The following is a 22766-nucleotide window of genomic DNA, read 5'->3' as shown; positions in this document are numbered from 1 at the left end:
ACATACTGCATCAGTAACAACATCATGGCTGCGTAGAAGAAGGATGCGGGTACTGAAATGGCCAGCCTGCAGTCTAGATCTTTCACCCATAGAAAACATTTGGTACATCATAAAGAGGAAGATGCGACAAAGAAGACCTAAGACAGTTGAGCAACTAGAAGCCTGTATTAGACAAAAATGGGACAACATTCCTATTCCTTAACTTGAACAACTTGTCTCCTTAGTCCCCAGACGTTTGCAAACTGTTATAAAAAGAAGAGGGGATGCCACACAGTGGTAAACATGGCCTTGTCCCAACATTTTTGAGATGTGTTGATGCCATAAAATTTAAAATCAACTTATTTTTCCCTTAAAATTATACATTTTCTCAGTTTAAACATTTCATATGTTATCTATGTTGTATTCTGAATAAAATATTGAAATTTGAAACTTCCACGTCATTGCATTCTGTTTTTATTCACAATTTGTACAGTAACCCAACTTTTTTGGAATCGGGTTTGTAGATAATTATCCATGTGACAATGTCACATCAAATTTGTCCATGATAAATTTCCAAAGTAACATTTTTTCACATCTCACCTCAGCGTCTTCAGTTGACATTTTGGATCCTGCAATAAATCATTGAGCTGCTTCACTCCTGATTGTCCAGGATCATTTCCTGTAAGATCCAGCTCCATCAGGTGTGAAGGGTTTGATCTCAGAGCTGAAGCCAGAGCTTTATAACCTTCTTCAGTGATACTGCAGTCTGAGAGTCTAAAGAAAAGAGGATTAAAAAAATCATATATATTATAAAATAAATATCATTGTATGTTTTATATCATAAAACCTCAAATACATTAAATTTATTTTCTCTTCTTGGCTGAGAAGCCCTGACCTAGGGACAGAAGCATGTGTCTTCATTTTTCTTATTTTACTCCAGTTATTTTTAACTTTGAACAAAAGAAAACAATATTATTAAACTCCAACAGTGGTTCATTAACACTAGAACCACCAGAGATCGCTGTATACCTAAAACCGCCAGTGGGAAACTTTACCCACGTACATTACATCTGTATTTATATGGCTAAATAACAATTTCTTTTTATTATTATTTCACTGTATTAAGCTACTGTCTTCACAAAGAAGTGCCTAGAATCATGAAATGATCATGTCTATTTATCAACTATATTTTTATCCTGTTGTTTTATGTTAAAGACTTTTTAATGCAGGCTACACAAATCCATAATGGTCAGTAGCCTAAGGTAAAAAATAAAAAAAATAATAAAAGGCCTGCACTGACAGCAGAAAATAGAAGGTAGTAGCCTAAATATTTGGGTGGTACATTATTATACAATGTCATTAATCAATATATTAAGATAACCCTTGCTATTTAAATTACTCATATAGCCTATAGACAATAATGAGCAAAAATAATTCACCACACTGCACAGGATGATGCAATGACAAATTCAAGCACACAGCTAAATATTTATTATTTTGTTTAGTTTTATAATTTATAGTTTGAATAAGAGAACAACACCATTAAACTTGGCTAATCAGAAACAAAGTTTTATTCATTACATCATATAGATCTGATCTTGACCAGAAAAGAATATCAACACAGTAGCGAACAATAAACGATATGGCAAGACAAAAATTTAATAATTAAACCGAAGTTTGACCAATTAGAGTAATGTTAAGCTAAAACATGTAAATATGATAGTAAATATGATATCTGGATCACTGTCAGATGAGCCGTCAGATGCTAAGCTGAACCAGGCTTCCATAAATACTCTCTATCACTCATGGCATTTAGTGTTTCTAATACCTACCTTCCAATAATCGCCTTTTTTGTCATTTTGACTTAATTTATTAAACTGATAACTGCTAAATCAGTGAGTGAAAGGTGTTGCCTAGAAATGTACAATGTCAAAACAAAAGCAGCAAGTATAGGTATAAATGCCCCGTTTTTTTTGATCTGGTTTTATCTAAACAATGTTTAACAACACTGAATTGTAAATTACATCATTTTAGTAAAAGTCAATGACTGGGAGACTTGAATGTTTTATTTTAATTAAGCCGCACCCAGACGCAGGCACACTGAACTCTCCTTGTTTACACGTGTCAATGTTTACGAATAGATTAAATGAAACAGGACAAATAAAATCTTGACAAACAGTATATCATTATAAAGATCTAAGCCTCAAGCATCGACGACAGATCGCTGTTTTTCAATGGAAAAGCTTACAAAGAATGTATTTGCTAGATTTTGTGTAAATGTAACCAAAGAAAAGGGCGGGTCGCAGTATTTTGGTGGGTGCAGAGAAAAAAAAAGGACAGAAGAAGTGGAGATGGATGTGAGTTGAACATGACTGAACAGACTGTTAACCATAACAGTGATATAAACGAGTTACTGAATGGTGCTGTCGAGCAAATGTGAAGACTGGAGTTACAACAACTTGCATGATTTTTCCCGGGATTCGGAGTGAGTCGTGGGGAAAAGAAAAGAGGCTGTTTGGAGATCGAGAGTGTGCTGCATCATCAGGCTGGATTGTTTACCGGGAAAACCCTCTTCATCAGTGCATTCCGGGGAACTCATATGTTTACCCTGCCATCGAATGACATTGCAGGATTCGACTCAAGCAGGATGTTTCCTTCTTCCTTCTGAAATCTAAAGGATTATCGGGTAAAAGCAGAGAAGTTTGAACGTTCAAGATAGATTGCATTAAGACACTTGTTACGCATTTAAACTGTTCTACAATTGGACTGCGTAGGACTTAAGAGAATTGGAAATACAGCCAGCACAGCCTAATTCCAGGAATGTTAATTTGATTAAGTTGTTTTACTTTTGGAAAGACAGGAATGTTAATTAGAGTGAAATTCACTATATGATTGTGTTATAGAGATTTTTTTTTATATGTTTTTTTTTTGAATGTTTTCAAAAAATGTTTTTTTCAAACTGTGAAAAGCTAAATTAGCCCTAATTGTGTATACACTGTTTACTTAAAAGGGGCCAAAGGTTGTGTTTTTGATACGCTAGCCATTATTTTGCCAGTTTCTATTGATTTATTCAGTGTTTATTTTCTCTGACTAATTTTCCAGATTTCAGGTTAAGATAACTTTCTTTTAATTTGTGATTTCCAGAAATGAAATTGTTCATTCTGAACCAGTCAATTTTACTTTGTGAATATTCATCTGCTTGTTACTGCTGGTAATTTGACTTTAGTTCATTGTTGGTTCAGGGTAGGGGCGTTCCCTTCTATGCTGCAGGATTATTGTGAGGTTGGGGAGATATTTGATGGTTTAGGGGTTTCTCATATGTGCTGTAAACTCCAGGTTAGGCCTGTGACAGAATATAAAGCCTGGAGCCCTCCTCACTTTAGCCTTGATATTGATCAGAATAATACGGAGCGTATTGAATTTGGGAGCAAGGACAATGATCCTTTGTCACTATTATCTATATCCAGAGCCACAGGATAGTTAAACCCTATCAAAACGGGCATAAGTACCCATTACATTTGGAATCACAAACAGGATTCGTTTATTTGCATGTTATAGAAGTGGGGAACAAGTAGCCTACATTGAGAAATGGAAGATTTACAGAAAGAAGTTGATTTACTTAACAAGAAATTGCATGAACAAGGTGAAGCATTGCTGCTGGCCAGAGAAGGTCAATGTGAGGCCTTGGCATTAGCAAGAGCTGCCATCGAAAAACAGAGTGTAACTCCAGCCATTTATATCCCTCAGGAAAGAAAACTTTCAGATTTTAGTGGTATGTTTGGGGAACAAGACGTGGAGGAATGGATTGATCAAGTGAGATCCATCTTCCGGTTGTCTCATATACCTGAGGAAGATCAAGTTGAACTTCTTAAACAGCACCTTAACTCTCTGAGGTCTAAGGGTATTTTTGGGGCCTGGAGAAGTTTTGTCATGCCCTGACATTTGTGCTTTTTTCAGTTTCTAATAAACATCTAAATGGCTAAAAACAAATCACAATCAAATATGTACATGATTGTGTTTTTTTTTTTTTGAGAAAGCAACTTTTTTTTGAGAAAGCAACGGAGAAAAAAAAAAATGTATGCATGGTTAGTGAAAAACTAAAAAATGTTAAATCACTTGAATAAGGTAATAAAACACATACAGAACATTGGTTCCCGGGACTTTTGAGAGCTGCAGCTTGTAGCCTAGAATTTTTCTTTCTAAATTATGTGAAAATCATAACATCAAAACAATATATTGATTTAAATTTTCTAAGACACTTTTTTGCGTCAACTATCATGAATATCATTGTGATTTACATCTGAGAAGACAAAGGGCCCCCATAATGAGCTGCATAATGAGACTTTCAGTCAGGTTTGTGACTGGGAGGGGAACAGTTACAAAAAGAATGTGAGGACAAAATAAATGTATATAATTTTATGTTTGTAGTTTATTTAGAATATATTTAATTATTCCACAACATAATTTATGATTTTCTAAAAAAAAAAAAAAAAAAAAAAAAACATTTATTGTTATCATTATCATTATTATTATTATTATTATTATTATTATTATTATTATTAATGTTGAAAAGAGCTGAGAATATTTTTTTTCAGGTTTTTTTTTGGGGGGGGGGGGGGGTAAATTGAAAGAACAGCATTGTTTGTTACATTTGTTACATTTACATTATTTGTTACATTTATATATTTACACCAAGCTTTTGAATCGTATAGTAGTGTATGTTGTTATTGAAACTTCATAATGTTTCACTTGATTATACATTTAGTCAGTAATTATAGTTTGGAAAAAAGTCTAACTAGTAAAATGTTTACACGTTATGTGAAAAACTAGTACAAGTATATGAATAAATAAAAAGAGACTTACTCATGTTTATGATCTCTCCTGAATAAAGCACTTCATTCTTTTTTTTCTGAGGAAATCCAAATCTCAAATCCTGAGGTAATCCACATCACATCTTTTTGGGGTGAATTATGTCTTATTCCTCTCATCGCGAACAGTAAAATAAAAAATCTTGAAGAACAGTCTCGCTGCGTTGTCTTCTGTTGTGTGGGAGTATTCAAGCCGAGCGCTTCAGTGAAACATTATAATCTGAATAGGGCGTTCAGCCCGGGGGCGTGGTCGCATTAGAAGATAATGAAGGGAGACGTGAAAAAAAGGACATCGTGTTGTTTTCATATGGATTACTTTATCACAGAATATTTGTTTTCGGCAGCACTTGTTTAGTTTAAAAGTAGACATGTCAGGCTTTCTATAGATATATCTCTCATGTCTCTTCGTTGAGTATTCACTGAGTTACCGTTCATTTTAATGACTCGTTTGTAAATGAAGATCAGCGCAGACCAAAATGCACAAAGTCACACCTTGTTTGTTATCTTTATTTTATAAATGCACAAAGTTTTGTTGTTATTATTTCTGTATACAAAAAAAGTAGACCCTTAGGTCTACAGATTCGATTGATGTATTGCTCTTATCTGTATGATCAAAACTGAAAGTGTAATTTAAGTTCTTTTCGGGGTTATCAGGAGAAAATGCCTCACAATGCGTATATGCGTTAATTGACTCCAGAGGGTTAAAGGGGAAGCTAAGTTGACTGTAAAGTTGATGCTGGGTGAAACTGAAAATGATCCAGAAAAGATATTTGAGGTGCTCATTGACACATATGGTGACAGAACACCAGTTGGGACTCTACTGAGGGAATTTTACAAAACCACTCAGAGACCAGGAGAGACGGTTAGGGCATTTGCTTATGCTCTTCAGAAAAAGTTGCAGAAGGTCTTAAAAAAAGACCGTGATCATGTACCCCTACCAGAAGTTGTTCCGAATGATGCCGGTCTTCGCCGGGAAATTAAAAGGACAGTTAAGGAACAGAGGGGTATGTCTTTCAAGGATGTTATAGAAGCTGCAATCACCTGGTCAGAGGAGGAGGAAAAGAATGTGTAAGCCGCAGCTTTAAGTAGTGGCAAGTCCAGAGCCACTGTGAGTGCTACTACTGCTGTGACAGAATCACCTTCACTCAGCCTAGGAAGCCTGCATGGGGCTATTCAGAAACTCACGACCCGTCAAGAAGAGCTGTTTAAGGCTGGTTACTCCTGTAACCAGCCTGGACACACAAGTCATTATTGTCCCCAAAATCGGGAAAAACAACCAGGGCTGCCAGTGGACAGGACTAATACTGTGTCCAGTCAGCATGGTGATAGTACGGGTGTAGATATGTCAGGTTCAATTCGTGTTCAGTCTGCCTCATCTGAGGTCCAAGGTCACCAGGTTACTAGTCAGGCATTTGGTAATTGTCTGGTTATTGAGGTAAAAATACCTGGGGTTATAACCCGCTGTTTGTTGGACACAGGCTCGGAGGTTACAAACATTACAGAGTCTTACTTTAGAGAACATTTTGGTAGAGTTGGATCAGAGTTATTGAGTGCCAGATGGGTGGGGAATGGATTGGAGATGCCAGTAGTTGGGTGTCTGGAGACTGATGTTGAGTGCATGGGACAGACCTTATGTAACAAGTGTGTGTTTGTATTAAAGGATCCCGAACAGGCAGGAGAGGTGGGGGTTCCTGGCATCACTGGCATGAATATATTGGGGGACCTTAAGGGACTGCTTGGGACACACAAAGAGGTGACCAAGCTAGAACACCACAGGGGGTTGAGAGAGAATGCCTGTGTCAAGAGAGTACTGGCAACCACTGAGAAGGAAACAAAATACATTGCCCCATCAGGTAGAATAGGTTACGTCAAAGTAGCAGGCAGGAAGAAAGTTATCATTCCGCCATACACTCAGGTAATTGTACAAGGGCGTTGCGGAACCCCAGTAAAGAGCCAATGTCAAGTCTTAGTGGAGGCTACAACAGGTGTAAGTCTGCCAAGTGGGGTTCTTGTTGCTAATGTCTTGACCCAGGCAAAAGAAGGAAAAAAGCTTGCTGAGGTTCATAAACCGGCAGAGATCTACCTGAAAGACCCGATTATTTTTGAGGAGCAACAGGGTTAACAGGTTAAAAGTGAGGAGGTCACTTGTCATGGTCAATTATCGGACCCATTGCCAATCTCAATAGAGGTTAATATGGAACCAACGTTGAAGTTGAGGGCACTTCTAGAGAAACACATAGATGTCAAACAACATCACAGTCGCATCCCACCACAAGTCTTTCAAGGGGTCAAATGACATGTACAGGACATTGTGTCTCAGGGCATCTTTAAGGAAATTTGCAGTCCATGGGCTTCCCCCGCAGTGATTGTTGTTAAGAAGGATGGGGGAATTCGGTTTTGCTGTGATTACAGGAGACTGAATCAAATAACTTGTAAAGATGCGTACCTGGAGGAGTCAATTGATGCTCTAGGAAATGCCTGTATTTTTTCAAATGGTTGATCTGACTTCCAGGTTGCCACGGATAGTCAAGACCAAATAAAGACAGCGGTGACTACACTTTTCGGGTTGTTCGAGTGGACTCACATGCCCTTTGGGTTATGCAATGCCCCGGTGACATTTCAATGCCTAATGGGTGTAGTCCTTGGAGATTTGACATTTAACACTTTTTTAGTATATTTGGATGACACATTAGAGTCTTCTCAAAATGCTTTGATGAGCACTGCGAGAAACTGGGTCTAGTCTTCATTCGTTTGAGGGAAAATAATTTGAAATTGAAGCACAGTAAATGCTTCCTTTTCAAGGAAAGAGTCAAGTTCTTGTTCTTGAAAAAGTCCAACTAGTATTTATATATATATATACTTTTTTTTTTGAGTAGAAAATCTGAATATTAGCAGTATTTCTAAAGCATTGTGTGACTGGAGTAATGATGCTAAAAATTCAGCTTTGAAAGTCAGCTTTGATTGTTCCTAATAAACTGTTTAACTGCACTCGCAAGTGAATCTCAAATTATTTTGTGGGATAATTGAATATATTCAAAATAAACTACAAACATAAAATTATATACATTTATTTTGTCCTCACATTCTTTCTTGTTTATCTTCCCTCTCAGTCACACACCTGACTGAAAGGCTCATTATGCAGCTCATTATGTGGGCCCTTGTCTTCTCAGGTGTAAATCACAATAATATTCCTAATAGTTGACGCCTACTCGCATATGACTTTTACAAATAAAAAGTGTCTTAGAAAATTTAAATCAATCTGTTGTTTTCTGTGAGTGAGTAAACAAGATGATTTTCACATTTTGAAGCATAAATTTTAGGCTACAAGCTCCAGGTTTGACAGTCTTGTGAACAAATGTTCTGTATCTGTTTTATGACCTTATTTCAGTGACTTCAAAATTGTAGTTTTTCACTAACCATGCATAAACATTTTTTTTTCTCAAAAACACAATCATGTATATACATGCTATTTATATATTATCCTACCCCATACATTAACAAATAATAAATTTATGCCCCCAAAACCCCCTAGACCTCAGAGGGTTAAGGAAAGCTTTAATGTCTCCTCCAGTCTTGAAATTTCCAGATTTTAGCCTTCCCTTTACTTTGACAACCAATAGTAGTCTCAGAGGGCTCTGAGCCATCTTGACTCAGAAACGAGATTGTGTAGAACATGTGATAGCATATGCAAGCCGTGGGCTCAGAGGCTCTTTTAAATCGGAGCTCTTAGCACTTAAATGGGCAATTAAGGAGAAATTCCATGAATACTTGCGGTTTAGCAAGTTTACAGTTGTCACTGATCACAATCCCCTGAGATACCTCAGCTCTGTGAACCTCGGGTGGTAGAGCAGTGCTGGGTTGCTCAGTTGGCTGAGTTTCATTTTGATATCCTGTAAAAACAGGGCAGACAAAATGTCAATGCAGATGTTTTGTCCAGGAATCCAGATCAGATAGAGCCTGAACAAACTGACACTGGCCCAGACTTCTTGTTGATAAATGAAGAGCAAGTGAGAATTAGACTTAGGTTCCAGTCCAAGGGTAACGAGAGGTGTGATGAAGTAATGGTCAGTAAGTTTGTGATGTTGGGAGAGGTCGCTGGTTATGACTGGGAGGAGGTGCAAAAATTGCAGAAAAAGGACATTACTGTTGGGGTAGTACACACGGCCATCAAGATGGGTGCAAGGCCGAACAGAAACCAATTGGGGGCTATGAATTCCACGGCCAAAAAGTTAGCTGGTCAGTGGGATCACTTTATCTTGTACCAAGGGGCACTCTTTAGAAAGATTAGAGACCCCCGAGATAGTGAGGAGGTATGGCAGCTAGTGGTGCCAGAGTCATTGCACAGACAAGCTTATGAAGCCAAGTATGATCATGGGGGGCACTTTAGTGGCAAAAGTACCATTAATTCAATGCAGAAATGCTGCTATTTGCCATGGATGGCCAAGGATGTTCAGGGATGGATAAAGCAATGTAAACTGTGTGCATTGGCTAGGGATGTCTTTCCAACACAGAGGGCCCCCATGACATGCACTGACGTTGGAGCTCCACGGGAGGTAGTAGCTATGGACTACACTGTGCTAGAAAAATCCTGTGATGGGTTTGAAAATATTCTTGTATTGACATATGTTTACAAGATTTACCATCGCCCTTCCAACAAGGAACCAGACAGCTCACTCAACAGCACAGTTGTTGTTGAACCATTGGATCAAGTACTATGGCTGTCCTGCCAGAACCCTAGCGAGGACTTAGCAGACAACCTGGATGACTTGGTGTGCGCATCATGAACGATTGAGTACAGCTAAAGATATTGCTCAAGCTGTGTCAGTACAATCAGCTAGACGCAGAAAGAGAATCTATGATAGAACTGCTTCGGGTGCATTGATTCGATCTTGAGATAGGGTCTTGCTACACAATCATAGGCATTGCGGTTGGAACAAAATTCAGGACAGTTGGAGGATTGCCCATATTTTGTGGTTAAAGGAAATTGTTTAGGTGGCCCTGTGTATACAGTTAGGCCTGAACGTGGTGGGGATACCAAGGTTGTACACAGAAACCAAATGAAGCCCTGTACCTACGAGACCATGGTAAGACACAGTAATCCTAAAACTGTCAGGCCTGACAGACAAGGAGATAATGTGTTGCCTGAAAGTGATGAGTGATGAGTCTTTTGACTCTTTATGGGTTCTACAGCCTTGAGGATTAACAAGTGAGCTCACCAAGTCAGAAGGCCTGACAGATTGTGTCCACTTTTGTCAAGTGGGGCGGGTCCCAGCATTTTGGTGTGTGCAGAGGAAAAAAAAGGACAGAAGAAGCGGAGACGGATATGAGTTGGACATGACTGAACAGCTGTTAACTGTAAACAATGATATAAACGAACTACTGAATAGTGCTGTCGAGCAAATGTGAAGACTGGAGCTACAACAACTTGAATGATTTTTCCCGGGCTTCGGAGTGAGTCGCGGGAAAAAGAAAAGAGGCTGCTTGGAGATCGTGAATGTGCTGCATCATCAGGCTGGATTGTTTACCGGGAAAACCCCTCTTCTTCAGCGCATTCCGGGGAACTCATACATTACCCTGCCATCGAATGACATTGCAGGATGTTTCCTTCTTGCTTCTGAAATCTAAAGGATTATCGGGTAAAAGCAGAGAAGTTTGGGTAGACTGGGGTAGGTTAACCATCTTGATAACACTAACGAGTATACCAACCCGCATTCGATATACGATTATACGGTTGTTTTACTTTTGGAAAGACAGGAATGTTAATTTGAATAGGGTGAAATTCACTATATGATTGTGTTATAGAGATTTTTTTTTATGTTTTCAAAAATGTTGTTTTGAGTTTTCATGAGATTTTTTCAAACTGTGAAAAGCTAAATTAGCCCTAATTGTGTATACGCTTTTTACTTAAAAGGGTCCAAAGGTTGTATCTTTGATACACTTGTCATTATTTTCCCAGTTTCTATTGATTTATTCAGCATTTATTATCTCTGACTAATTTTACAGATTTCAGGTTAAGATAACTTTCTTTTAATTTGTGATTTCCAGAAATGAAATTGTTCATTCTGAACCAGTCAATTTTACTTTGTGAATATTCGTCTGCTTGTTACTGCTAGTAACTTGGCTTTAGGTGATTGTTGGTTCTGAGGTAGGGGTGTTCCCTTCTATGCTGCAGGATATTGTGAGGTTGGGGAGATATTTGATGGTTTAGGGCTTTCTCATATGTACTGTAAACTCCAGGTTAGGCCTGTGACAGAATATAAAGCCTGGAGCCCTCCTCACTTTAGCCTTGATATTGATCAGAATAGTATGGAGCATGTTGACTTTGGGAGCAAAGACAAAGATCCTTTGTCACCATTCATCCAGAGCCACAGGATAGTTAACCCCTATCAAAACAGGCATAAGTACCCGTTATATAAGCAGTACACATCAAAACATGAAGAATCAAAATGCAGTACATTCCAGATTCATCGTAATAACGAGTCATAAACACATCCACAGCTGTAAATCCTGGTTTAGTTAGGAAGGTAAGGGTCCACTGAATGTAATCTCATGGAACACGTTTAGTCCAACAAAGCAATAACGTTGTAATATGGATTATAATTCCTTTGTTTACATTTCAGTTCTTCAGGGACAGTATTGTTTGTGTCCATTATGGAATAACTCACGCTCAGAAATTGCGTCTTGGTAGTAAAAAAACGGCATGGTTTTGTAGTGTACAGTGTCACAAACAAAATGAAATGATCTACTAAAAAAAGTGAAAGATATGCGGAAGATTGTTTATTTGAATTCTGGGACTCTCTTGTGATGGCGACGAATATTTTCTATATTGGGGGGGGGGGCATAGTCTCAGAAAAATGGTTGCAGGAATCTCATTTTTCATGGTATGTTCTTCAGATTTGAAATATAAACTCATGAGACATTTGACTTTCAACCCATCACTTTTCTAGATTGCTCCAGGACTGATTTCATGTATTTTATATCAAATAAAAACTAATTCAGTGTGGTAAACATTTTTCAAGTAAGGTTCCTGAAGTAAGGAACTGTTACAATTTAAAGTTGGCACTTTCAGCTGTGAGTCCCATAATGGTGGGTCTGGTTAACAGGTTAAACCTGCTATGTACATTTGAAAAACAGCCATGGGTAAAATTTAATTTCTAGTGTTAAACTCACCTTAGTTTCTTGAGTGTGCAGTTTGTATTTTCTAATCCGCTCTGGAGTTTCTTCACTCCTGAATCCTGCAGATTATTGTTGCTCATGTCAAGTTCTTTCAGACTGGAGTTTGATCTCAGGACTGTAGCGAGAACTAAGCAGCTTTCCTCTGTTAGACCACAATTACACAGCCTAAAATGAATGTGAGAGGGACCATTTACAAATACAAAGTACTTGATTCCACTATTAGGGGATTCCCGAAAACTGATTTTGGTCACCGCATTTAAGATATTACGAATGTGTAATAAAAAATGTAACTAAAAATGCTCACATCAGTGTTTTGAGTTTACAGTGTTTATCCTGCAGCAGAGCAGTGATCTGATTCAGTCGTGTGTCTCCTAGTTCACATTCACTCAGATTCAGCTCTCTCAGGAGTAATGGGTTTTTACCCACAAATCCAGTCACATACTGACAGGCTTCATCTGCAGCAGGACCCAAAAACCTGCAGAAAGAGGAAATATATTGACATACAGTATATTTTTTCACAACCTTGTGAAAGGGCTTTTAATCAATTCAAAGCTTATATAAACATTTTTGTTTAATTATTTTTCAGCTAAACTGGGTTTATATTCATACTGAATGTCAATATTTTCAAATTCATTTTGCGAAAGGGCCTTAAGTCAAACAAAGCTTTTATGAATTTCTTTTTGACAGTTACATTCTCTTTCAGCTACAATGGTTTTAAAAATATTGCACTTAATCATTTTAATATAACTCACCTCAGTGTCTTCAGTTGAAAGTTTGGATCCTGTAGTAAATCACTAAGCTGCTTCACTCCTGATTGTCCAGGATCATTTCCTGTGAGATCCAGCTCTATCAGGTGTGAAGGGTTTGATCTCAGAGCTGAAGCCAGAGCTTTATAACCTTCTTCAGTGATACTGCAGTCTGAAAGAATAAAAACTTTAATAAAAAAAAAATTTGAATTAATATTGTGGCTCAAATTCATGACTGTTTTATAGTTTCATTTTTTTAAATGTATTTATTTAGTAGTTTACGGCTACAGATCACATATCAACAGATTAATAAGTATGGTTCAGGAATTACATTTCTTTTTTTCTTTTTTTCCCCTTTTTTAAATTTGTATATTTAATTGATCTCCCTTGTTATTTAATTAAGAGATTACAGGATATGGAGAAAACAGGTGATTGCTATTCACAGCCTAATGTTGTATATTACCTACTTTTATATATTTAAATTTGTATTGCATTGAACACACTTTTGTATATTCTTCATGTTTAATGAAAGCAATATGAATATACGTCAATAATTGTATTATACTGCTTAGAAAAAAACAAACAAAAATAATTTGTAATGTATTTTTATTTTAATTGGTTTTAAAGAGTGTAGTTAAGTTTTTCTGTTGTGTTTGCTTTTATTTTAGTACAGTTAACAAATTTAGATTTTAGTTTTAGTTAGAAAACTGGTAATCTTACATGTTTTCTTATTTCTGGAGGTGAACTGATTAATATATATATATATATATATAATATTTCCATAATCTGTATATATATATATATATATATATATATATATATAATATTTCCATAATCTGCCAATGTGCAATACTGATCTCACTGCTGTACTGTTGAGTGTAGCTGATGGTAAAATGTACTCACTTGAGTATCTCCAGCTCACACACAGTATTCTTCAGTCCCTCACAGATCACTTTGACTCCTGAGTCCAGAAGATGGCTTTTGTTCAGGTTCATCTCTTTCAGGGTGGTTTTGGAGGAGAGAACAGTAGCTAGAACTGAACAGCTTTTCTCTGTCAGCTCACAATTATTCAGCCTAAACAGAATAAAACAGCATTAATTAATATTCAGCACATATTCAACACACATCAGATCAACATGCCTTTATACCTGATCACATGTGACTGCCAGTCTTTAGTAATGATAAACAAAAGTTATAAATGTATAACATCACTAACTTTATTTTCTTCAGTTTGCTATGAGAGTCCACCAAAAGAGCAGAGAGCTTCTCCCAATCCAAATCTCCAATTTTATCTTCACTCAGATCCAGTTCTGTCAGAAATAATGGACTTTTACCCAGAACTTTGGTGAGATAATCACATGCTTCCTGTGCAGCAGGACTTTTCAGAAACCTACAGGAAGAAGATAAAAATTTAGATCATTAATTAGTTAATTTAGTGTTTTTATATAACATCGTCACAACTTCTGTTGTGTGTCTGTTGAATTTCTCTAAATTGCATTTGAATTCAATTCATGTTATTCCTTTTCCACACTGGTGTATTTGACCCCTTTATTGTCATACAGCTGATTTCACATCTGTGGTTCAGTTTTAAATATTCCAATGTTTCAGTGCATTACCTGATTATCTTTAATTTACAGGAATCATCCTGTAGTAAATCACTGAGCTTCCTCACTCCTGATTGTCCAGGATCATTTCCTGTCAGATCAAGCTTTGTCAGGTGTGAAGGGTTTGATCTCAGAGCTGAAGCAAGAGCTTTATAACCTTCTTCAGTGATACCGCAGTCTGAAAGTCTACCAACATTAAAAAAGTACAATTTGAATTAATTTTGTGGCTCAAATTCATGACTGTTTTATAGTTTCATTTTTTTATGTATTTATTTAGTAGTTCAGGGCTACAGATCACATATCAACAGATTAATACATATGGGTAGGTTTAGGGTTAGTTGAATAAGTTGACAAAGAAAGTGTAAGAAGATATTAAGCAGACAGTCTACTAATACTCTACTAACTGCTAGTTGACATGTAGATGCAAAGTTACTTACTGTTAGTAGAATGTCTAAAGTAGACTATTGAAATAAAGTGTTAACTATTTTTGTGATTTTATTGTGATGCTAAGAGAAAAATTGCACTGACTTGAATGAGAATTATCAACTACTGTAAAATTCCTAGCAGTTATTAGTAGTGAAATGTGAAATGTTGTAAGATACTCACATCAGTGTGTTGAGTTTACAGTGTTTATCCTGCAGTAGAGCAGTGATCTGATTCACTCGTGTGTCTCCTAGTTTACGTTCACTCAGATTCAGCTCTCTCAGGAGTAACGGGTTTTTACCCACGATTCCAGTCACATACTGACAGGCTTCCTCTGCAGCAGGACTCAAAAATCTGCAGAAGAGAAGATGAAGGAGAATTCAATTTAACGTGCATTCTATTACAAAACATGTTAAGATTATCAAACATTGTTTGTAATGAAAGCTCTTGTTAATCTTAACAGTTTTACTTTGAACATTTCAATAAACATCTCATGGCCTGAACCATTTTGTGAGGCAAGGGGCTGAGGAGCTTGGGAGCACCACAAAGGAGTGATCCCTGCTGTCACCCGGAAGCAACTGGGAGCTGAGAGCTGATCTTGACCACCAGTTGAATGTCCCACAGAAGATCACCATAACCTCCCTCTGGCCACACAAATCTCTCAGTCGCGTGCAAAGAGACAAGTTAGAGTGCTTTCACCTATCCAATGGAAGTTGGCTGTCAAGGCTTGACTAGTACCTCCACTCAACAGCTCCTGAAGTCTCTTGGTATCAGAGGCACCAAGTTGTCAAAGGCACTAAAAGATTTGACAGAGGAGGCAGAGGAAGGGAGCTACTGGCTCTGGCTTCAGAAAAGGGACAAGATGTGGGGGCCAGAATGATCATAGAACTGACTGCAGGGGACAGCAGGCAGACGTCCCTACCACTGCTCCACCACCCAGAGATGTTCTGGGATGAAAGGAGCTGAACATCAACGATGGGTGGCTCCTGGCTGATGACTCTGCAGTCAGCCTAAATGACACCTTCTGATCTTTCGAGTTTGAACAATTTTGATGCAACACATTGTGTACCTTACTCTATTAGGGAAATAATACATATATAAATAATTCACACGCACAACATTTATTTTGTATTATGTCATCATCTCTCACCTCAGTGTCTTCAGTTGACAGTTTGGATCCTGTAGTAAATCACTGAGCTCCTTCACTCCTGATTGTCCAGGATCATTTCCTGTGAGATCCAGCTCTATCAGGTGTGAAGGATTTGATCTTAGTGCTGAAGCCAGAGCTTTATAACCTTCTTCAGTGATACTGCAGTCTGAAAGACTAGAGAAAAGAGGATTAAAAAAAAAACAAATCTATAAGAAAATTAATATCAATGAATGTTTTAGATATATATAAGATAACCTCAAATACAATACATTTATTTTCTCTTCTGGGCAGAGAATGTCTGGTCTAGGGTCAGAATCATGGCTTTCCATTTTCCGTAGTTTACTCCAGTATTTTTTTTAACATTGAACAAAAGAGAACAATATCATTAAACTCCAGCAGTGGTTTATTAAACTCACCTGAGTTTCTTCAGTGTGCAGTTTGTGTCTTCTAATCCGTTCTGGAGTTTCTTCACTCCTGAATCCTGCAGATTATTCTTGTTCATGTCAAGTTCTTTCAGACTGGAGTTTGATCTCAGGACTGTAGCTAGAGCTGAACAGCTTTCCTCTGTTAGACCACACTTACGCAGACTAAAATGAACGTGAGAGTGACAATTTACAAATACAAAGTACTTGATTTCACTATTAAGGGAATCCCGAAAACTGATTTTGGTCACTTCATTTAAGATATTTTAAATGTGTAATAAAATGTAACAAAAAATGCTCACATCAGTTTGTTGAGTTTACAGTGTTTATCCTGCAGTAGAGCAGCAATCTGATTCACTCGTCTGTCTCCTAGTTTATGTTCACTTAGATTCAGCTCTTTCAGGAGTAACAGGTTTTTACCCACAATTTCAGTCACATACTGACAGGCTTCATCTGCAGCAGGACCCAAAAACCTGCATAAAGACGAAATATATTGACATATATTGAGAATAGTTTTTCACAAGCTTGTGAAAGGTCTTTTAATGAATTCAAAGATTTTTTAAACAACTTTTTTATTATTCTTTTTCAGCTTAACTGGGTTTATGTTCATATTGAATAATAATATTTTAAAATTTGTTTTGTGAAAGTGTCAGGGTTTTGCACTGATACTGTTTGTCTTGTGTTTTGTTTCTTGTGTCTGTGTCTTGTTTCAGCACATGGCCTTGTTTGTTTTCCTTGTCCATGTGCTTCCTTAGCCCCTCCTCCTTGTTTCCTCTTTACTACGCCCTCTTGTTAGCCTTGTTTGTCTAATTGTGCTCACATGTTCCTCATGTGTTTTTCTCCCTACTTATAATGCCCCTTACCCTTTTATGTTTGCTGGTTCATGGTCATTTTCATGGTCATTTTCACTGTCACTGTCACTGTCTTTGTCTTTGTCTTTGTCTTTGTCTGTGGATGTGGCTGAATATGTGTCCGTGTCTTCCGGCCTGGTTGTTCTTGTGCCCTTGTTTTGTCTAGTCCTTTTAGTTCCATGTTCTTGTCTTGCTCCTTGTTTTAGTAATTTGTTTGTTCTTGCTTTTTGCTTTTATTTGTAGTATTTATTTAGTTTTGCTAGTCCTGATTCTTGGTTTTGTTTGATATTCTCTAAGTTGGTTAAATTAGTAATAATTTGTTACTTTACTCTTTATTAGTTCATTGGTTTATACTTTCCCTTGTCTTGGGTTTAATTTGTGTTTCTGTGGAGCTTTGTCCTGTCTAGTCTTACAAGTGTCTGAGCTCTGCTCTATGGCGCCTTGTGTGGTCTTCTCCATCAGCCTGGTCTTGCCGCCCCCTCTGTTGCCAAAGTATTCTGCCAGTTGTTTTCTGAAGCTGTCACAGTGGCCTTCCCTAGCTGTTGCTGTTTACTGTGTTCCTGTTGTGGTATCACTTGTGCACTTCACTACCCTCTTGTGTCAGTCTGTTTTGTCAATAAACCCATGTTATCTCACACTGCAATTGGGTCCACCTTCCTAGATCCCTGACAGAAAGGGCTTTAAGACAATCAAAGCTATTATGAATTTATTTTTGACAGTTATATTCTCTTTCAGCAACAGTGGTTTTAAAACTATTGCACTTAATAATTTTTAATGTCACTCACCTCAGTGTCTTCAGTTGACAGTTTGGATCCTGTAGTAAATCACTGAGCTCCTTCACTCCTGATTGTCCAGGATCATTTCCTGTAAGATCCAGCTCTATCAGGTGTGAAGGGTTTGATCTCAGAGCTGAAGCCAGAGCTTTATAACCTTCTTCAGTGATACTGCAGTTTGGAAGTCTACCAACATTAAAAAATAAAAATTTGAATTAATATTGTGGCTAAAATTCATGACTGTTTTATAGTTTCGTTTTATTTTTTATGTATTTATTTAGTAGTCTAGGGCTACAGATCACATATCAACAGATTAATACGTATATTTCAGGAATTACATTTCTTTTTTTCTTTTCTTTTTTTCCCCTTTTTTAAATTTGTATATTTAATTGATCTCCCTTGTTATTTTATTAAGAAATTACAGGATATGGAGAAAACAGGTGATTATCATACAAAGCCTAATATTGTATATTACCTACTTTTATATATTTAAATTTGTATTGCATTAAACATACTTTTGTATATTCTTCATGTTTAATGAAAGTAATATGAATATACGTCAATAATTATATTATACTGCTTAGGAAAAACAAATTAATTTGTAATAATTTTTATTTTAATCGGATTTAAAGAGTGTAGTTCCGTTTTTCTGTTGTGTTTGCTTTTATTTTAGTACAGTTAACAAATTTCGATTTTAGCTTTATTTAGAAAACTGGTAATCTTACACGTTTTTCTATTTCTGGAGGTGAACTGATTAATATATATAATAATAATATATATATATATATATATATATATATATATATGTGTGGTGTAAATGTATATATATATATATATATATATAATAACTATATATATATTATATGTGCACGTGTGTGGTATGTATATATATATATATATATATATATATCAGTGGTTCTCAAACCGCATACAGCCCGTCACGAATTCAAATGCGGCTCACCATATGCTGAACACTATTAAAAAAAAAAAACTTTCAGTTTTACAATTAATTTATTTTTTTTACATTAATTAAAAATATAGGCTGCTAAAAGATATATAAGGTATAGCCTAATGTTTTTATGTGGAATTATTTTGTTTTTCGTCATCAACAGCCATTAGTTCAAATAAAAATCAACATCAAAAAGTACAAATAACGAACACATACAAGCGCGCACTTTGGCAGAATTCGATTCAAATAGTCATCAACAGCCATTAGTTCAGGTAAAATTGAGTATCAGAATGGACAAATTTGTTTTTAAGGGAGAAAAAAAGAAATGTGGAAAATGGCAGCGAATTAACACATACAAACAAGAACAGTTGCAGTATCATGATGCGTTCATTTCAATGTTCAATTTCAATGCGAGTGATTTCAATGTTAAGTCAATGCAAAGACACGAATAGGTCATCATCGCTGTATGTGGATACCCGGACAAATAAGTCATCCGCCTTAACCAATCAGCAGCTTGCTCTTAGTAGTGACGTGACGAAACAACAATGGAGGACAAAGTCATCATCGCTGTATGTGGATACCCGGAGCTGTATGATACTTCTTCATACTTTTACAGAAACAGGAATAAAAAGGATCTTGCTTGTATATATAACATATTAATAGATTAAGTGGATAAAGACCAAAAATTAGATTTACCCCAAACAAATTATATTTTATCTTGAACCACTAAAGAGACATCAGAGCCAGCGGCACTTGTTCAGATGGTCTAGCCGAGTTGAGGAGTGCTTTAAAAAAAGTCTAAAAAAGACGGGGTGTTCAGGCGCCTTGCTGGCGCATTGCTATTTTAAGGAGCTGAAAATAGACTGCGCCATAGACCAGCTCAAACCTGGTCTAAAGTCTGGCGCAATGTTTCTTCTTTTATTAAAAGAGCGTACACGCTGCTTATTAAACACAGGGACGCACAGCAGCACACAAACATGCCAAATATTAAAAAATAAAGGAAAAAATCGCCGTTAATCTATTCTCAAAGCTGGGTTGGGAGCTGGGTCTATACTACACAAGCTATGATATTTCACCTTGATGTTTTAGCATGGATGTATAGGCTACCTAGTCTTCGAACCTGTGTGTATGCCTACTGTGAAATTACCACATCAAACGTGACGTGCTAACATGGATGCAGCTATGAACCCGCCGGGTTTGTTTCAGGGAAAAAAATTATTTCAAAAAGCTTCCCAATAGAAACATCCACAAAAACCACGCCTGCAGTGCGTATGCAGTCCGTGTGTGTGTGGTGCAGAAGCAGCATGGACTCATTGTGCTTTCACACAATGCCGCTACTGATCCGCGGCTGTTTAGTCCACAAACACAACATTTGTTCATTATTTTATATTTCAAATCATGTAAAAATAAAAATAAAAAAACATCATTTCAGCATTGTGACTCTTTTTATCACAGAACAGTAACAATCTTTCATAATCATTTAGTTTAAACTCAATAAATATAAACAACATATTATTCATGCATTGACTTTTAGGTTTGTATAATAAGCTGCTCAAGCAAGCGCCAAAACATTTAAACACAACATTTAGTCTACTTTTCTTGTTAGGATATCGCAAATATTTAAAATTAAAACACCACAAGCAGAAACAGTTGACTCTGCCTTTTGCATTTACATCTTTATTACAAGCAATTGCATGGTTCATGAACTTTGTTTTTCTGCTTTCATAAAAGTGCATATATTATGTGGCCTCGTTTATCTAAAGGTGCTCTTTTTCTTGATTTTAAACCTAGCCAAAAACCTATGTGTTGCATGTGAAGACAGTAGGCTTTAATTAGTATACATTATTGTGAAATTACTGCATTTCCGTGTCAATGCCATGTTCATTTTCTACCGCGAACATGGTGGCTACTACTACTACTACTATCACTTTAATGTCAGTGCGTGCAGCACAGCAAAAATAGACTCGGTACGTAAAACGACACTGCACTGCTGCGACGCACCACATCCTGGAAACGCACTGACGGACCGCAACCGCGTGAACGCTGGTTGGATGCATCCGACAAAAAAAAAAATACGCAACTGCAGACGGAGTATGTGTGGACACAGGCGTAGGTTGTTTGCACCTCGTGCAATGCGGAATTAGTTTACTGTAGGAGTTCTTCCAGTCTCCAAGTACCACCTAAACGCAAAGCATCCCTTACCTAATGCGGAAGATGGAGGGCCCAAGCAATGTAGCGCAGGGGAAGAGTCGTCATCAAAAACTACTATGTTCGAGTGCAACCGAGGCAAGCTCGTTTCACCAGCACAGCTCTATTAGTACTAACAAGTACTCTTATGAACATAAATTATTTTCATCACCCAATTATTACAGTAGAACAGCTTTCTCAAGCAGTTTGTGATGGCATTTTGGAAACAGGAGATGAGCCCCTGGTCTAATCCACCACCTGGCTTGAGAAAAAACCCGTTCTCAAAAGATTATTTCAAAATACACATTATAATCTAGATTAATCTAGATTAATCATAGATACAGTGAGATTAATCTAGATTAAGAAAATTAATCTATGCCCACCACTAATATATATATATATATATATATATATATAATAGATATATAGTATAGATATATATATATATATATATATATATGCCTACATGTCATAAAGGATATTCATCGCATGTATCAGAATTAGGCTATCTATTTGCTCGCACACGAGCAGCTCCGTTTCATCTCGGAGACGCGTTAAGTCTTTGCGCTTGCCAAAATTCCACCGTGTAAATAGCAAAATCCGTCATGGCACGAGCGCAATCTGGCTATTAAAGGGAATGGAAGGATGAGACACATCTGATTGGTTTATTGCATGTTACGCCCAAAAACACACCCATTACTCATTAATAATAGAATAGCGGGGACAACCCATTTAGATCATGCGCCCGGGCGCGCCAAACCGTTTTTTTCCATCGTTAAAACTAGCAAAAGTGATTTTGGACATGCCCTGAGTGTACCTGCACCGTGCGCTTTTACACTTTGCATTTAGATCGTTAAAAATAGGGCCCAAAATGTTCAAGTGTCCAACTACGTGTGGAATAGTGCGATTTATTCGCACAAGGCGCCGCACTGGTGTGAACGCCACACTCAGTAGTGAAGGGCGAAGAATGCTGGATTTTCGGTTTGTCCCGCAAACTCACTCGAAGAATTTCAGGCAAATGGAAACACCATATACTACGTAGCAATCATCCTTAATTGAAGAAATGAGGCAAAAACATCTCTGGAGAGAAACCTCATATTATTGAAATTCGAAAGTGCTTTCCAGATTTGGATCAACATAGGCTACAGATGTGAACGCACATTTTCTGCAATGTCGCACGTCAGGTCATTGTCCCCGTGCACGTCTTAAAGACTGCATCTTAAAGCCTCTGTTACACTTTCAACGTCCGTGAGTACGCTATGGACCGCTAGGTAAAAATCGTCATCGGAGAGTGTGCGCCGAGGCTCTGAGAAGACGACCGCGCCGACGGGCCTGGCGCGTGGGCAGTAGGCTTCAAAAAGCACAATTGCACATTTGCAGGCAGTGTGGAAGAAGCCTATTGCCACTCGAACCTGTGCAATCCGTCAATAAAACGAATATAAAGACAGCGATGGTGCAATAATTCTGGGCATTGTTATTCACATGTTGTTTGCAAAAGCGGGCATCACTTATGGTTTCGGAAGTATAAATGGATGTCCGGGTCCATCCATGTCCGTGTACGCGTCTGGATGCTCATCCCGAAAGTATCACACAGCTTTACAAACGTAACGTTCTTTTGTACTGTTACTCCTTTCGAGC

The 22766-nt window shown here is 37.3% G+C and overlaps 2 protein-coding genes across 10 annotated transcripts in view; one reads left to right on the top strand and one right to left on the bottom strand.

The window, feature by feature from the left end:
- Positions 1-18056, bottom strand: part of LOC109070511 (ribonuclease inhibitor-like) — an 862999-nt gene extending 844943 nt beyond the window's left edge. Inside the window, exons 1-7 of the mRNA XM_042748669.1 lie at positions 18005-18056; positions 16671-16841; positions 16363-16533; positions 15947-16120; positions 14980-15150; positions 12018-12188; positions 580-753 (exon numbers count right to left, since the gene is read on the bottom strand). Of these exons, the coding sequence (XP_042604603.1) occupies positions 580-753; positions 12018-12188; positions 14980-15150; positions 15947-16120; positions 16363-16448 (776 nt within the window). The 5' untranslated portion in view covers positions 16449-16533; positions 16671-16841; positions 18005-18056. The remainder of the gene's footprint in view (positions 1-579; positions 754-12017; positions 12189-14979; positions 15151-15946; positions 16121-16362; positions 16534-16670; positions 16842-18004) is intronic.
- The window catches only part of LOC109103223 (NLR family CARD domain-containing protein 3-like), a 1793396-nt gene that overhangs the window by 1277040 nt on the left and 493590 nt on the right, over positions 1-22766 (top strand). The window lies entirely within an intron of this gene.

Source organism: Cyprinus carpio, chromosome B22 (genome assembly GCF_018340385.1).
Source record: "Cyprinus carpio isolate SPL01 chromosome B22, ASM1834038v1, whole genome shotgun sequence".
NCBI lineage: Eukaryota > Metazoa > Chordata > Actinopteri > Cypriniformes > Cyprinidae > Cyprinus > Cyprinus carpio.
The sequence above is the reverse complement of the archived record's forward strand: the minus strand, read 5'-3'. Positions and strand labels throughout refer to the sequence as shown.